Source organism: Dioscorea cayenensis, unplaced genomic scaffold (genome assembly GCF_009730915.1).
Source record: "Dioscorea cayenensis subsp. rotundata cultivar TDr96_F1 unplaced genomic scaffold, TDr96_F1_v2_PseudoChromosome.rev07_lg8_w22 25.fasta BLBR01000207.1, whole genome shotgun sequence".
NCBI lineage: Eukaryota > Viridiplantae > Streptophyta > Magnoliopsida > Dioscoreales > Dioscoreaceae > Dioscorea > Dioscorea cayenensis.
In genome coordinates this window covers 16221-35521 of record NW_024086598.1, presented here as the reverse complement: position 1 = coordinate 35521, position 19301 = coordinate 16221, and the positions used below count along the sequence as shown (strand labels likewise).

Genomic DNA, 19301 nt, shown 5'->3' with positions numbered 1-19301 from the left:
AGGAGGGAAACTGGAAAAGGATGAAGGTTATTCGGGTTAACGGGTGGTGGATTTGTTTGTTTTAACCCGATCCGAATCCGCTTTTGTCAACTTGAGTCCGGCCCAAACTTGTTTATGGTTTAGACCGGGCTGATCATGTGGGTCCATGGGCTGACCCATAGAATCATCATGTGCATCATTTAGGGTCTATTTGTTTTGTAAATAAAAAATGGAAGAAGACATGTACAAATGGATGAGTTGTAACATAAGTGCTTACACTATTATTTATTTATTTATTTATATTTTTATTTTTTATTTTTTTTATGTGCAATGGATTTGTGTTATCACACCGTTTGTTTTACACAAATACTGTATAAGAAATTGCAAAATCATTGTAATTAATACCTTATATATTGTTCTACGTTTGTTTTGTAATAAAAAGAATTTAAAAGACAATAGTTTGTGATTTTTTCTTCTTCTTTTTTAATATTCACAACTTACCAACGGTTGCTTGGCCTACTAGTATTAGGTCCTTTGCATAAAGTTATCATTTCAGAGAGGTCTTGAGATCGAAATCTACACAAGGCGAGGGTAAGGTGTTGTTAAGCTTGATGAGTGCGCTCACATCTATACCCGTCTCTGATTTAAAACCTTTAAATAAGGGTACTTGTCGCCTAGTGTCAATATATATATATATATATATATATATATTCACCACTTGGCAAAATTTTTGTAATAAATAAAGATTATGTTTATTGTGATATAACTTGACAAAATTTTTTTGTGTCATGGTTTTTAGGGAACAAAAAATTTAGAGTAATGCTATATAGAGCGAACCGTTCACACGAACCAGCCACACGACTAACGTGGCTGATGACGTGGCAGCGGTTCCCTCTCCTTAGTTAAATTTTTTTTTAGTTTAAAAATTTAAAAGTAGATAAAATAAAAAAACCAATGGCTCTCTCTCTATCACCCTCTCTCTCTCTCTCTCTCTCTCTCTCTCTCTCTCTCATCCATCGGTCACCTCTCTGCTGCGCCCCTGGATCCCGGCAGCCGATCCCGGGAGCCGCTCCCCTGATCTTTGTTGTCGCCACTGATCCTGGAAGCCACTACCCTCTCCGCTATGCCCTCAATCCCGGCAGTCACTCCCTATTTTGTTGTGCCCCCGATCCCGGCAGCCGCTCTCCTCTCTGTTGTGCTCCCAATCCCAATAGTCGTTCCCATCTTGGCTTTGTGAACCACAGGGTTTTGATAGGTGAATCTTCCTAACTTTGGTGGAGGTTGGGTTTCAGAGGTCATAGTCTAAGGCACAGACAGGACGAGAGAGAGAAGGTGATAGAGAGAAAGGATTAGGGGCACAGACAGACAGGAGAGTGGTTGCCGGGATCAGGGGTGTAGGAAAGAAAGGATCGCCTACCCTCTCTGCCGTCGCCCCTGAGAAATCTAATGCACAGACAAGACGAGAGAGAGAGGGTGATAAGAGAGAGAGAGAGAGAGCCATCAATTTTTTTTATTATATCTGCTTTTTAATTTTAAAAATAAAAAAATTAACTGAGGAGAGAGAACCGCTGCCATGTCACCAGCCACATCAGTCGTGTGGCTAGTTCGTGTGAGCGGTCGCTCTATATAGTATTACTCTTTTATGAAGTTGTATTGTACTTATTTACTATTTTTTGTATTATATTTTTACTCAATTTAAAAAAAATTGTGTTATATAGTAATTCAAATTTTTTGTAGTTTATACAAACTTTAATTCTTCATTCTTAAATTAATTTTTTTACATATGCAAAGTAAATTGCAAGCTAATTTTGTCCTTGAGCCATTGTTACCACTACTATTTATTACCCTTATATTCATTTCATTAGCATTCGAGTTATTTTTATAAATCGATATTAGCATCTAATGAATTCGGAGAGATGAAAGTATTTGAAGCAAATTACCCCAAGTATTGGTGTGTTTTCCTAAGTTTAGGATTCATAACCCCAAACAGTTGAAGTTATCCTATTTTTCTATAATTTTATTGTTAATGATTATAATAGATGTGTTTATTATAAGAAAATTGACATTATGTGCATTATTATAGTCTCATATTTGCACATTACATTGTCTGTTATAAAATACCAATGATAGGAAAATATAACACTTGTGATTAAGCTTACAAGATTTAACTTTGCCATCACCATAAATCCATGAGACGATATATGTTGCGGGCAGGAGTACAGACTTAGGAAACCCACCACCAAAGCGCAGCAAACGCAAGGCCAAAGAAATTTTGAGGAAGAAATTAATAATAATGAAGAAGATGAAGAATATCAAGAAATGATAAGACAATTAGAAGAAATCAATATAGAAGAAATAATGATGAATGTAGAATCCAGAGCAAGTAATATTTCAGATAATCAAAAGAGCAGAAAGTTCAAATACCAGAACAATAGTAACTCCAACAACAATTGAAAGAAGTAGCAGAACAACTCAACCTTTACAATTTCCATCTCAACATAATTTCAATTCAACTAATTATTATGAACAAAATTTTCAAACATATAAAGGAAAACCTAGATCCTTTAGAATCAACTGTAGCAACAGTAGTTTTACTGTTGAAGAGCATGCTTGTAATTAATGGGTTTGGTAAGTGTCATGTTAGCTACATGACAATTAGGTATGAGTCTTGTAAGCTATAGTTAAGTTTGGTATGTGTCTTGTCACACATAGTTAGGTCTTGGAGCCTATATAAGGCCCCCTTGGGTTGTAAGGGAAGGTATTCCAAAAAACCATCCTGAATTCCTATCTCAATCCTTAGAGATCATCCTTAGATCACCCCTTCCCTTGTATCCACCATCCACGCAACTGGATCTGTTACATACATTAACTCCATTTTATTCTTGAAGTTCTTCAATTTTTATGCCTTTGTTTATATTATTTACCATTCTTATACTTGTGCTTCCATCAATGTTTTCATAGAATTCTGCATTACTGGGTCTTTTTGATGTTGTTGGGATTTCTATTGGTTGAATATTACATTCACTTTCTTCTAATATTTCTGATGGATAAGTTTTTCCTTCTATTCCTTTTAATCCTTGATTTTCTAATAATAATTTTGCTTTTTTAGGTGTTAATATATAATTGATTCTACAACTGTTTGTCAATTGTCCTATGAATGTTTTTGTTATTCATACTTAATAATTGAAATAGATGGGCGTATATGACAGTGGAACTTATAATACTAAAGTAACAAGTACAGATGCAGAAATATCCAAACGTTTTGCAGATTTTATTATGAGATAGTGATACTAATGATGGATTATTTTTATTTTATTATTATTATTATTATTATTTTGAATAAATGAGCCAAGCGGCTGATTTTATAAATGAATAAAATAAAAACAAGAAGAAGAGGAAAGAAATACAACAAAATGAAAAAGAGACAACAATTAACTAAACACATACTAAATGAAAACAAAACCAGCATCTGAGAAAATTTTCATGAGCCACATAGGAAGTTCCCGCCCAAAAAGAAAAAGACTTAGCGCATGAAGGTTGCGATCCGAAACAACAATCTTGAGAGCTACATTCAGCCATGACTTAGGGATTTAATTAATGTGTGGGAGAATTAGCTTCAAGAAGTAAACGCTTGATATAGTCAAGATGGGGTTGAAGGCGCCAAGAGCAGACAACATCTCTGGCAAAGATAATGGAGGGGACATTTGAATCGCTGACAAATACATTTATTATTTAAAGATGTGAATTGATAACAACGTTCAATGCAGCAACCAATGACATCAAATCAGCCTCAGGTTGAGATTCAGCATTGATAGGGAGACATCTTGTAATGAAAATCTTAAAGTTAAAAGAAGTAACAAAGAAGCCTCCACTACTAACCTGGAGTCAGTTCATTCCAATAGGATGCGAGAAGAGAAAAAAAGGCCATCATAGGCAATGAAATTGGAGAGGATCAACTTTCTGCATAAAGGGTTCCTGAAAGCACACAAGTTAGTAGTAGCAAAAGAAAGAGTTTTGTGAGCAATAACAGCAAAATTAGGTCTAATATTTTGAAAGATAGCATCACAATGAGGCCGCAAGAGTTATGTTAGTTAAGTAGATTTATTAACAATGAAAGTATTGTAATCCGGATGCTTTGTCTGTTAGCAATCATGGACAATAGTGGAGAATGACTTCACATATCGGCTGTTTGTTAGAATACCTCAGAGAGTCACATTTTATATTCATAGATATTTAGAGAATGTTTATATATGTATGAGGATAATGGAATGAAACAAGAAGAAAATATTCTCTCCTCTATCTCTCTTTCTCTTCATCTTCTCCTCTTTTCTCCTTTCCTCTTCCCTGTGAATCCTTCTCACTCTCCTTATTATTCCAGAACCGCAACATTTGGTGCTTTCATTGAGTATCTCACTTTAATGAATGATGGTATGATGACTATATCTAAAGCTATAGATGAAACAACTCACAGCCATTCATGATCGCTTGAAAATGTCGGGCTCCTTCTTTACCATGGTTCAACAGCATCCCACACCTTCAAGGTGCTGTAAAAATCCATGGGGTCACAACAGTCCATCATGGCTAACCTCATGGTGAAGATCGGACGTTTAGACAAAGCCGTCAGCACACCTCCTCAACTGCCATTACCCACCACTTTAATGGCATTGGTACATCAACCGGCTCTGCTCGTACCGCCATCGACCCCAGTCATCAATTTCTCATCTCAAGTGCGATTACCTAAAGTAGAGGTTGCCTTTTTCAAAGGAGATGATGTTATCAGTTGGTTATTTCAGATAAACCAATTTTTCATCTTCATTAAGTACTAGAGCAGGAGAAACTATCCATCGCCTCATTTTATATGACTGGTACAGCTCCCAAGTGGTACAAATGGATGTATACAACCACACAACTGACAACCTGGGAAGATTTTGCCAAGAAAATTGAAGTTCGTTTTGGAGCCTCAACATTTTTCAATCTCGAAGCTCAGCTGTTCAATCTCCGTCAAACTTCAATGGTCACTAACTATCTAAACAACTTCGAACATCTGTCAATGAGCACCTCCGACCTGCAACTCCATAGCTTGCTTAATTAATTTTTTTTTTTTGGCTTACGTGACAACATCCAGTGTAAGATGTATTTGTTGAAACCGTCGACGCTACATGAGGCCATAGGCATGGCGAAATTAATTGAAGACAAATGTAATGTTGCCAAGATTTCCCCACTGATGCCCAGATCATCTTCCTTTCGCACTCCTGTAGAGATGGCATCCTAACAAGAACGGGGGACTTTGCTTTAACTGCAACAAGAAATTCACCAAGGGTCATCGATGCAATCTTCCCCAATTCCTCTATTTATGAACCGAAAATGAGGATGAGCACATTGTTGAGGAAAACCTCTCGGTGATCCCAGTTCTGACGACTGAGGTCACTTCTTCATCGAATACTTCTTCTCTTGAGGAGACGCCCTGTATCTCATTTCACGCATTGACGGGTATCATCGTACTCTCCATCTTGAAGCTCGCTTCAACATTCATGGCTATGAGGTAGTAGTGCTGATTGATGGTGGATTGACAAATAATTTCATTCAATCCAAATTAGTAACCCATCTCGGCTTGACAGTAAAACTCTCACCACACTTACACATCACCGTCGGCAACAGTCAAGGCCTTACCTGAGCCGGTGAATGTTCAACTGTACCTTTTCATTTCGGCCAAGCCTCTTTCTCAATGAACCTTCTTTTGTTGCCAATTTATGGTGCGGACCATATTTTAGGGTCCACTGGCTTGCCAGCTTGGGTCCAGTCTTATTTGACTATAAACAACTTTGGATGGAGATGCATCTTAATAGTACAAAAACACAATTACATGGTATGGCTAGCCCCAGTCTCAATGTTATCTCTCACTCGACCTTGTGCAAAACAGATGCAATCTAGTTAAGTTGCTCATTACCTTCATATGTTGGTGGAAACACTTCACCATGTTCCAACTCCCACACTTGGGCCTGACCTTCCACCCATATTCACCTTTGCAATCCACCAACTTCTCCACTAGTTCCATGAGGTTATTTTCCCACTGCCCCCCTTTCCCCTTCACGGACCCATGATCATTGGATTCCACTCTTTCCCAATACCACACTAGTTAATGTTCATCGTTATTATTACCCCCATTTCCAGAAGGTCGAAAGTGAGCGGCTCATCGGCAAGATGTTGGCGGTTGGTATAATTCGGCCGAGCTCTAGTCCCTTTTCCTCACATGTACTTCTTGTCAAGAAGAAGGATGGTAGCTGGTGTTTCTGTGTTAACTACAGAACCCTAAATGCAGTAACCATCAAGGATCGCTTTCCCATACCAACAGTCAATGAACTCCTCGACGAACTCACTAACGGTTGTATCTTCTCCAAGCTTGACCTCCGCGCTGGATACCATCAGGTGATGATCTACCGGAAGAATATCAAGAAGACAGCCTTTTGAATGCATGATGGCCACTTTGAATTTCTTGTCATGCCATTTGGGCTCACCGACGCCCCATCAACATTTCAATCCCTCATGAACTCCATATTCAAGCAAGTGTTTCACAATTATGTTATGGTATTTTTTTTATGATATACTAATATACAACCCAACATGGGATTTTCCATCTCGAGCATCTGCTTTTAGTCTTCTCTATCATGCGATCTCATCGATTGGTTGCCAAAGTGGCAAAGTGAGAGTTTGGGAGCTATGACATCGATTATCTTGGCTACCAAATTTCGGCCGACGGAGTCTGGGCTGACTTAGAGAAGGTGTCCGCAATTTACTAATTGGCCACTCTAGGATTCTGTCGATGCTTCATGGCTTCCTAGGCATCACTGGCAACTATCAGCAATTTTTTCCTGTCTTCGAAATTATTAGCTACACCATTGACGAATCTACTGCGCAAAGATGCCTTTGTTTAGACCACAACCTCGACTACAGCCTTTCTCCAATTAAAGGATGCTCTCACTCGCACATAGTGTTGCAATTGCCCAATTTCAACTTGCCATTTTAAATCCAAACATATGCATAGGTACGAGCATCGATGTTGTACTCACACAAAGTGGTCATTCTTTTTCATACTTTAGTAAACAACTGACCCCACGGCTGCAATCAGCATTCACTTATGCACGAGAAATGTATGCCATCACCAAAGCGATATGCAAGTGGCATCACTATCTGCTTGGTCGGTGATTTACCATCCACACATATCACCAGAGTATTTGTGTATTGCTTCATCAAACCATTCAAATACCAAAGCAACAAAAACCCGATGGCTCTCCAAACTACTCGGGTATGATTTCAATATCATCTACAAACCTTGTGTGCAGAACAAACCTGCCGATGTACTGTCACTCTTGTTGGGAGCCTCATTTCAAACACTTAGTGTAGTGTCACAACCAATTGCAGTCATTTGGGATGCCCTGCGAAGAGGGCAACAATCTCACCCCACAACAACTCTATTAATTTCAGCAGTCACTGCGAATCCCGCCAAGCATCCGAGTTATTCAATCTATTATGGGCTTTTGTTTTAACGGGACCATTCTTGGGTTCCACAAGACTCTGCTTTACAACCAATGATCTTGGCGGAGTATCATAATTGCCCAACAGGGGATCATACAGGAACCTCCCGAACGCTTGAATGTATCGCTACACAATTTTTCTAGCTAAATCTCCGATACTCAGTTCGCGATTTTATTCGACAATGCTTAGTGTTTCAAGCAATGAAACCTTTTAACCGCGCATCCCAAGGGCTGTTGTACCCTCTCTCTATCCCCAAAGAAATTTGGGATTCAGTGGCCATGGACTTTATCAACCACTTACCATCTTTTGCCGGCAAAGCGACAATTATGGTTGTTATTAATAGGCTAACAAAGCATACACACTTTCTTAAGATTGGGCGCCTATTTCACAGCCACCTAGGTCACTGAAATTTTCATTCATGATATTACCAAAATTTCATGGCATTCTGGTAAGCATCATTCTCGATCGTGATCCCCTCTTTACAAATATATTTTGGTAGTTGTTCTGGCTTCACGGCATCACTTTAGCCATGAGTAGTGCATATCATCCCCAAATAGATGGATAGTCCAAAGCAGCTCAATCTATATTTGGAGGATTACCTTCGTTGCTTCACAGTTGATCATCCACAATAGTGGGTGCAGTACTTACCTTGAGTCGAGTGGCACTACAACACCGCTTGGCATTCGGCGATCCAGATGATGCCATTCGAAACCATATTTGGTCACTCCCTACCTTCCTTAGTTGACTACCTCACCGGAGACTCTTTCTAAGGAGTCTATAGACACCTTGTTAGCTACACAATCATCTATTCTTACCATACTCAAGGAGAATTTACTCAAGGCCCAGACATGGATGCGTAACCAAACCAATTCAGGACGTTCCGATGTCGTCTTCACCACCGGCAATCAACGGTGGCTAATCGGCCTTTTCACACGCCAATTCTTCGACCCATATTAGATTCTAGAATGGATAGGGCTCGTGCCGTGTTGTCATACCCTCCTAGACTCCGCCAAAATCCATAGTATGTTCCACGTTTCAAAACTCAAGAATTGATGGGGAGAACCGCTTCCCAACACGCCCCATTTCCAACATAATTTAAAGACCAGCACCCTATTCTCCAGCCTCACTCAATTTTGGGAACTCATTCCATTTTAGTCCACGGTCAACTAGTTAAAAAAGTTTTGGTTCAATGGGAAACACAAGAGCTTGCGAGGACCTCTGGATTATCCACATTGGTTTTACTATTCTCCTCCTTGAGAACAAGGCAACTTTCAACAAAGGGGGTATTGTTGCGGCCACGAGTACAAACTCAGGAAATACACCACCAAAGCACAGCAAATGCATGACCAAATAAAGTGTACATGCCAATCACTTAATAAAGTGTGCGTAAAGCAAAATGTCGGCCTACAGGGAAGAAATTAAGTGAATACTAGTAATAACCCTAATTCCGAGAATTAGCCTAACTAATAAAGTGATGTGTGTGAATACAAGAAATACAGAAATAAAACCGGAGAGAAATCAAGGGAAGAGACGATGCCGGGGCATAGTATCCATCTAGGGTTATGAAGTACAGGACAAAGGTTGTTTAGGTATATAATCCTATTTGAACCGAGAGGTTTCTAGAATTATACTAAACCCCGATTTCTTAGGAGAAGAGTAACTGAATAGGTGCAGAGATGATACAGACATCCATACAATCTCATTAACACTCTATGAAATCTCACTGTGAGCTAATGACAATCTTTTAAGTAGATAATCTTCCCCAAAGAGAGAGATTATCCCTGATCCGAATACAAATCAAAAATGATATTTCACCTAAAATCCACTCCACATGATTGCAAGGAGCACGGAGTTTATCATTAATCCACTCGAAAGGTTTACGGGAGACAAAGTCTCTAAAATACCTTAACCAGAGATGTACCCGCTATTCTCTAGAATTGCGACAAGTCTATGCTAGCACTACATTAATTTTTTTATTTTTAATGTCCTATATTAATGATTTTTTCATAATTTTTTTATAAATCACTTTAAAGGTGAATAAATACTTTGTTATGATTTAACTATCATGATGACTAGAGAATGTGTAATGGGTAGGAGTAATATTATGGTTCTATGGAGAGTGAACTAATTGGTGTTTTTGAATTTGCTATATTTTGATGGAGCAATTAATTAGTGGTCTTTATTGATTAATTCTTCCTTATCTTTGGTAGAACAAAAGCTCATCAGAAATTCTAGAAAAGCTAGTGTTTCACGGCCACAGGGTTATATCTCAGATGTTGTCTTTTGATGTAGTTTAAATGTCGACGAAGTCTTTTTCACGTTGCTTTCATTGTCCATAAACCTTCAAATATTGTTCTCAGTATTTTCTTCAATTTTCAGTTGCATGTGTCTTATATAGCACTAGTTTTTAGCTGCTTTAAAGGGTTAGGATGCAATGTCTACCATTCTTTTAGTTTGATATACTCGAGATAGTTTCATCTATTCAGTATGTTTTCTATAGGAAATCAAAACAATGAGTTCCACAACTTAAAAGTCTAAATGGCCAAGAACAAGAGCATGAGCCATCAAAAGAAAGAACCAGAGCAACATGGTGTTTTAGTTGAATGAGAAATTACAGAATTGCAATAAAAGACCATATGGCTTTGAAGTTGAAGGAGAGCAAAAGGAATAATAAAGCTTATGTTGAAATTAAGAGAAAGATCATTGTAAGCAAATGAATAACTAAACTAAATGAAAAAAAAGTTTTGATTACAAGATAAATTGCTTGTCTCACATGCACTTCAATGGTGTGCTATAATAAATCATCAAATAGATGAACCTATTTACTAATTGTTTATATTCATATTCATATTCATATTTACAAACTTTATTGATGAAGATAAGTTTGGCAACATAAGATTCTGATGGTCATTTATCAAGAATGAAACAAGAAAGAACAACCAAAATATAAGAAAAATGAGAAAAGGTCTTTTGAATATGAATATATATACATATAGATGCTAATCAAGCACATATTATATATATATATATATATATATTCATACTCATATTATATGAAACAACAACAAGATAAATATATCAAGCAAGTGTGTAGTAGTAAAACATAATGACCATATCATTTCAAGCAAGCACAACTTCTAACTGAAGAAAATTTCCAACTATTTGCAGTTCACTAATCAATGGCCAACAAGATCATAATTTATGAAGGCAAAACATCCACAAAAGTATTTCAAACCAATCAAGAAACAAATCATGTCAATAAAAAAGGAAAAAAAAAATGAAGACACAAGTATTTACCAAAGTTATCCTTATTTACTTGAAACAAAATACATTTTGCGAGATTAGCAGACCAAGTTAATTAGAAATATGGTTCATCTACAAACCATATAGTTGAAGGTTTTTCTTCAAAATAAAGAGCAATTGAACACCTAGAAACCAAGTAGCTCTTGTTGCTCCCAAGATTGATTCACCCTTTTTGAATAGGGCTTCCAGAGATTGCTAATATAATCAGCAGGATCTGCAAAATATAGTCCCAATACAAAATTGAAGATTCAAAAGATGAGAGTGATAATTAGTAGCTTCATTTGAGCCTTCTAAATTTACAATTTCGTCCACTTAGTTATGTAATAAGTTTTGCTTGATCCATATCCAAGATTTTCAGAACAATTTCTTCTCCTGTTTGATCCTAATCCAAAATTTTCAATTTTGTAGACAGAAATTCAACATGGCACATATCAAAACACATAAAATACCAAATCTTCCAACAATTGTAGTATCTCATAAGAAATAAGAGAAATGAAGATTCAACAAGCTTCAAGCAACAGATAATCAGCTAAGTATCATGGAGATTTGGTTTACTACAAATGTAGATTCTTGAAATTGTACGAATTTATAGATAAGAAGATGAAAAAAGGGTGAAAGGAAGCACGAGGTGTTAAACCTAGAGGAAATTTTTTCCCAGATACGTAAGGAGAGGATGAGAAGAGAAACATACCAGTGCCGAACCCTAGAACCTATGAAGGAGGAGATCAGAGAGTTCATTATGACATCATTGAGTTGGATTGCTTTAGGAATTAGGGTTGCTGATGACAAGAACGACAAGAATGATGCGATAAAACCCCCACCGATAGCGTATGAAGTAATGACAAGCAAAACTTCATCAAACCCTTAACCAATTGAATCCAGCGGATGAACCCTAAAATTTCAAGAGTCACCGAGTACTAACCTGGAAATGAAGATTGACACTGGAAGAATGAGTGCTCCTTCTTCAGTTGTGTATTTGCGGAGAACAAATCTAAAGAACAACTGTAAAAGAAAGAAGAAAGAAGAGGAATTTTAGAGACGGTTCATCATCTCTTTGGCGGTGTTTTAAACAATAACCACCGACACATGACATACCTTTATTGGCTATTGATAAGCAAAACCCCAGTAATACTTGTACAAGGCCGGCGGGTTTTTAAGTGGAATACCAAAAACACCACCAAAGGACTATCATAAAGAAATGAAATGTAATGTTAGGTGGCATTCTATCAAAAAACACCGGCAATAATAGATATTATTTGCGCCCAAAATCCCATCTGGCGCGAGAGGGAATTGCCAGTGGCGTTTCTTATTTAAAACGCTGGTAATACATACTTTCCCCGGCATTTCAATTTTGTGAAAAAAAAATGCCGCCAACGAAACATTATTAACTAAATTAAAAGCATTACCTGTGGCATTTAATTCTAAAACGCTGGTAATAATCCCCGAAAAATTTTTGCGCCATATTTTTCTCTAGGCTAGCGCGTTAACTTTGTGGCATTTTCTAGATGGCCGCCGCTAAATACAACCTAGTGTTGGCGCTTACTTATACAAACACCAGTAAAGGTGAAAATGATTATTGTTCCATACATTCAGTGGCGTTTATTTTATGAAACGCTGTTAAAAGGGTGGTGTTTTCTTAAAACGCCTTGAGTTATGAGCCGCCAAATATCCATAATGGTGTAGTGTATGTGGGAATTTCTTCTCGTCAAGTAGCAATACAAAGTATGATAGCTAGGGCTTTCGCCTCGTTAGCAACCAAGCATTCAATCACACAATTAGAATCAAATAGATGAGATTGCAATTAAGAATACAATTTAAGTATCAAAGATCCAACAACCAACATCAAAGAAATAAACCCTAGAGTTTAACTATGGCTAAACACCATGAAAATTAGTTCTCCATCATTAGAGAACAACAATCCAATAGAAAGGAATTAAAATAGATAAAGAGAATAACAAAACTCACTCAAAGCTCACAATCTCCTTGGATGAATAAAGTTCTTTGAAGATTCCCCAAAATCACCACTGAGATCTCTCCACTAATGGCTCCCTTGAAGCTTTGAACCTTCTCCTAATATCTTCCTCTTTTTTCTTCCTTCTCTGGTAAGATATCTAAGGAACCCCCTCACCCTTCTTCCCCTCTAAAGGGTGGCCAAAGAGTAGAGAAGAAGCTATCCCCAAAAACCTAAATTTCTAGCTTTTATAACTCAGGAATTAGGGGTTCTTACAGACCACTACAGTAACTCTTACATCCATAACAGTTACCTGTAAGATTCTCAGGTTGGAACTTACGACCATAACCAGGCCGTAACAATACCCATGAATAGTGATTTTGCTACATCACCACGAACAACACACTGCTAAAGTAACCCATGCATACCAAAGATTACGGCCATAAGATTGTCCATGAGGTTCTCGAGTTGGAGCTTACGGCCGTAACCTACCTATAACAGTATCATAACCAGTGATGTGCTACAGTAGTATGAACAATTTGCTGCTATAGTAAACGCTCGTAATGGCACCTCGTAAGTCACTCTAAAAACTTTATTCTTCTTCCAAAATTAGCTCAAATCACCTCAAACTTGTTCCTCTTGATTAATATGCCCTCATTCTAGCCTGAATACTGAAATAGAAGAGAATTAAGCCTAAATTCAATCATATATTCAACAATTATATGCAAAGTGCTATGAACAATAATAATTAAATATATTCATTCAAGCACTTAACAGGGGATCCAAATGTTTTGCCAATTTTATTATGGGATAATGATACTAATGATCGATTATGTTAGTTAAGTAAATATATTAACAATAAAAGCATTGTAATCCGGATGCTTTGTCTATTAGCAATCATGGACAATAGTGGAGAATGACTTGGCATATCAGCTATTTGTTAGAATGTCTCAGAGAGTCACATTTTGTAGTCATAGATATTCAGAGAATGTCTACATATGTATGAGAATAATGGAATGAAACAAGAAGAAAATATTCTCTCTCCTTTATCTCTATCTCTCTCTCTCTCTCTCTCCATCTTCTCCTCCTTTCTCCCTTCCTCTTCCCTGTGCACCCTTCTCGCTCTCCTCATTATTCCAAAACCACAACAATATACTGATCAAAAGATGCATTCACGAAAAGCTTTATTTTCTTGATTTCCATGCTATGGTTATACCCTATGACAACTTTCATGTATATATTTTAATTAAGAAAAATAAAGATGAATTGGTGAGCATCATTAGCATGTATAAATCATACAATCTCTCATATATCTTTCAAATAACATAGACACCACATCTCTTATATTTGATTAGACTCAAGTGATACTTGTGACGCTAAAAATTGATGGTTTTAAAAGTATATACTTTCTGGAATTCATGTTATATTTTGTGATTTAAACTTGTTTTTTTTTTGTGTGTGTATATGTTTAAAAAGCACATTGCATTATGAGAATGCACATATAGTCAGATATGTTATGTTAGCCATGCGACCTAGGAAAATATCATTATTATCTTGCCACGTATGTGTGTAACGTGACATGGCTAACATGGGATAAGTTGTGTGATGTGTTATGCCACGTCAACCTGCTGTTAACATCGTAAGCATGAATGACTCAATTGAATGTGAATCTAAAATCGGGATACCTAATGAAAATTTTATATATTTCGATGATTCAAATAGAAATATATACTAGAATAATTGAGTGACTAAAAATAATTTCCCCATTAATATAAAATATAGGATGCCATTGGATACTAAAGGGCACATAACCTAACGGTACCTAGGGTCTCCTTGTTTGAGAAAGATGCGAGTTTGATTCCCCGCTTTCTAGTTTTCAATTTTCCTTACCTCAGTGTAAAATTGGTGATTGTCACTCTACCTCAATAAAATAAAATAAATAAAATAAAAATAAAAATATTATATCTCTAGTAATAAGATCATTGACAACCCCCCTTATGTGGTTGCGCTTGTCTCATTCGTCATTTATAATAATAATAAGATCATTATAAAATAGGTTTTTCCCCATAATAAAATTAAATGTTGAAGACTATTTGCTCACAATGCTTTGGAAGCCAATTATAAGAGTTCAAACTCAATTACTCCTCCCAAGTTCTTTGTCTTTCACCAAGGTCTTATTGAGTCAGTGTGAAATCACGTACTACAAAAAGGAGGGAAACAATATTAAAACGGAAGACAAACTAGAGGGAGTCCCATTGAGGAAATGAATTTCAAGATCTCAGAACACACAAGTGACAGAGGATACATCTTCAACCCATCATGTGATCTTATTACTCTTGTTGCTCTCATTTTCAAAAGCATGTCACTAATCATACACATTCTTATATATAATGAATAGTAAAGAAGAAACAAGATCTGAGAAGAAGATATATTTAGGTATAAAGGCTAGACAAGATACATGACGGTTAAACTAATATAAAATCAAATTAGAATAAAATAATATCAACTTGATAACATGATTATGTATGGACAAAATTCCAATGTATGTAATATTGGTCGAAACGTTTGGCTTTAATGGTAATTCTGCTTTATTTCTTTCGTGCATGATTTACTAGGGAAATCTCATTTTCTTTGTATTGGGTTCATAATATTTTTTTTAAAAAAAAAAACTATAAACATGATTCTATTTTATCAACTTATAAATTTGAAATATGTTCGTAATATATATATATATATATATTAAATAAAATAAATAACCGTATTTTATTAGAAAACGTAGAAAATAGTCTCAACTTTCAAAGAAATAGGCCGCAAAATAAATAAATAAAGACTAACAACCGATCGTACAAATAACAAAGGATATTTGGTAACAATTTTTTTAGGGGATTATCTATGTGTGGTAGGGGAACAATTGATTTTGACAATCATACACCCTTTAATATATATATATAAGAGATTGTTGTTTGTATGCTCCTACAATAATAACATACATTTGTAATTAAAAATAATGCTTGCTTATGTATTTTTATAAATTATTCTTATTTAATCTTATACCTCTAACTAAGAGTCAACCAAAAAAATATTTATAAAAATAAACTATCTTTTATCCTCTTCTCTCCATTCTCTTAGAAAAAAAGATGATTCTATATTTTCATAATTACTTTTTAGTGATTTTCAATCACAAAATATAGAAGTCAACAAAAGTGTTTTGTAAGTGTATATAAATAAATATGTTAACGATTACCCACTTATGCAAGCGATTTTCCCAAAATTATAAATAAATGAATAAACATACCAGCTTGGATGCTTCAAAGAGACATATACACCTCTTGATTTAAGGTGTCTCTTATAAAATAAAACAAATAAATTAAGAAACATCTATGAAAGTATCTTAAGAAAATATTTGATGAGTTAGGTGGAATCTTAAACATTTACACTTGTAGGAAAAGAAACAATTATATATATATATATATATATACATATAGTTTGCTAGTCCACTCATACATGAGCTAGTCACAACTTGTATTATTTAATTAAGACATATATATGAGACAATCATCTCAAATATGTGCATAAAGGGATGCTTACAATTTAATCAAAGATGAAAGATATCAATGCAATAAGTTAATTTGCTCCACTTAAATGTCACTAGTTTCTTTTGATAATGATAGTTGCCATCAAGACAAGCATTAAGGGCAATCTTTCAAGCCCCCCATAAATCCATCTTTTTCATCATGACCAAGACCTTAATGAGGTTGTTAACTTCCATGTTTTAATCAATGTAATTGCCATCATCACACCCTTGCAATCCAACTTTCACTAATAACAGAATCAGGAATGATGATAAACAGATGTCACAACTTGCATATATACACATATATTATATCTATAGTAAATAGTTCATAACGGTACCATACAAACTCCCATGATTTCATTCCTTTCCTTTTCCATGAAATAAATGACATTGTTCTTTCACCTTATGTATGCACACACACACATCTCTACATTGTACTTACATGAATACATACTTGCATTGATCTCCTTGTACACTCTTCCTTTTGTACACATTTTACATTTCTAATTACAGTTTAAAACAATAGACTCCTTGTCATGCCATGCATATATATATAAACATATATATATGTACAATGGCTACACTTCAAGTGGAAGGAAACCTTAGGAAAAGGATGAGGAGATAAGAGAGAGAGAGAGAGAGAGAGAGAGAGAGAGAGAGAGAGAGAGGTTTATAACTTTATAATCACAAAAAGGAGAAAAAGGAAAAACTAGTTTCACCTACTAAAATTTGTTGTCTAACAGACTTTATTCGGTGTGTTGAATTCATAGAAGAAACAGAAAAGAAAAAAAAATAAAAAAATAAAAATTCATGAACATATTGAAGGATAAGGATTAATGGCCAATCATTCAACTTGGAAATCAAGGAAAGCAAAAGGGGGAACATCTTTCATCAAATCATCCAACTCCCACTCTCCCATTCTCATGTTCTCAACCTCCCAATAATTTCCATTATTATTCCCTCCCACACTATTCTCACTAATTACCTTATTCATATCATTGTTATTATCATTACCGTTATTATTGTTGTTATTGTTATTGTTGTTAGTCATGCCATTGTCTTCTAGACTTACACTTTCTAGAGGTGGCACATAGAGCTCTCCTTCTCCTATGAGACCACCACCACCACCTTCAATCACCATCCCATGACTCCCAAACAATCCACTCTCAACCCCGGCATTCCCTCCGCCGACCGAATCATGGAAGTAATTACCAGGACCATAACTAGGCATTCCATAACCGAAGCAAGGCAATGGCAAGGGATCATACCGATCACTTGCATTATTATACATTACACGCACCGATGAGGTCGAAGATGATGTAGATGACTCCATGCACATTGCCATTATTTCATGCTCATTTAAGGTTGCAAGCCCGCTCACCGCTTCTTTCGTCTCCGGCGACTCACTGTTATTCGGCGACGCATTCTTCAATCTCTTCTTTATAGTCGAGTTCCAAAAGTTCTTTATTTCATTGTCAGTCCTTCCCGGTAATCTTGCTGCAATTTGTGACCACCTACATTTTGTTCGTATTAAAATATATTCAACATTTACATACAATCTCTAATACTCATAACATAAAATGATAAATATCATCATCAAGAAACAAGAAACCCTAGAAGTGAAAATGAAGAACCTGTTGCCAAGAACTGAATGCAAATGGATGATAAGCTCTTCTTCTTGAGGCGAAAAGGCACCGCGCTTAAGATCGGGCCGGAGATAATTGATCCAACGAAGACGACAACTCTTGCCACACCTTTGCAATCCTGCATTCCTTGCAACATCACTCCAACAACCTTGGCCATTGCTAAGCATATACTTCACAAGCTTGTCATCCTCCTCCGGAGACCATAATCCTTTGCGGAGCTTGTTAACGGCTCCGGTGTTATTGTTTGTTGTCGTTGTGTTCTTCGCCGGAGTGTCCGGCTTCCTCATTGTGGTTGGATGTTGTTTGAGGTGATGAGGTTGTGCTAAACTGTTGTGTAGGGTAGAGAAGAGTGTTTATATATAGAGAAGGTGATGGAAATGGGATGGCGAGAGATATTAAAGCTTCTTCAAGAGTGGATTGGTGATGATGATGATGCTGATGGCTGTGGGGCTTGCTTAGACTACAGAGAATAGAAGAGAGAGAAAACGGTTTTGAGAGAGACTTTTGCAATATATTCTATGAGATGTCGACATTTTTGACAATATAGAGATTTAATGTTTTTGATAATATATTAAAAATATAAAAAAGTTACATATGAAGAATTGGTCACCTATGTTCAGTTGTAATTATTTTTTAGTAATTTTTTTTGAAGATATTTAATTATTATCATTGACAATATTTGTTATTCATCAAATTTTTTTAGAGTATTGGATTGTTATTTGATAAAATTATTTTTTTATAATATTTTATTTATTAAGTAATAAATAAGTCAATTAAATTAAGTGTTTGATATGACATGTTGGAGTATAAATTGATAATTTGAATATATTATTTTCTGCTTTTTTTCACCAATAAATAAAAAAATAAATTTTATATTTATATTTTTATAATTTTATTTTATATTTACAATTATGACAAACACATATGTTAAGAGTGTGAGTAGGGCCGAAAATTGATTATTCAACACATACATTTTCACTTGCCTAATATAAAGATTGGGCTAAAAATTTACTCCCACAGTCGGAGAACTTTTTTGAAACTATGTCTAATGCATTTCTAGCATTAGGCATTGAGTTTCCCGTAATAACGTGGTACCTGTGCCACTAGACCAAAGTGGCTTTGGCCTTATATTTTTATACAAAATAGAAAGCATACAACATATACACATAAAATAACATAATATCATAATATCGATCGATAGAAATGTCAAGAGTGAGAGAGAGAGAAGGAAAATGAGGAACAAAAGATGTTGTTCTTGTCTTTGACTCCAGTTCTTGTCTTTTTGGATGCATTTTCCTTCACTCACAAGGTAATC

The 19301-nt window shown here is 35.8% G+C and overlaps 1 protein-coding gene across 1 annotated transcript; it reads right to left on the bottom strand.

Annotated features, from left to right (window-relative positions):
- Positions 1-16662: 16662 nt before the first annotated feature.
- Positions 16663-18335, bottom strand: LOC120253780 (transcription factor MYB46-like). Its single transcript, XM_039262017.1, has 2 exons — positions 17975-18335; positions 16663-17854 (listed from the first exon to the last, which is right to left on the bottom strand). Exons 1-2 carry the CDS (start codon positions 18271-18273, stop codon positions 17185-17187), a joined length of 969 nt encoding a protein of 322 aa, XP_039117951.1. The 5' UTR covers positions 18274-18335; the 3' UTR covers positions 16663-17184.
- Positions 18336-19301: the final 966 nt, after the last annotated feature.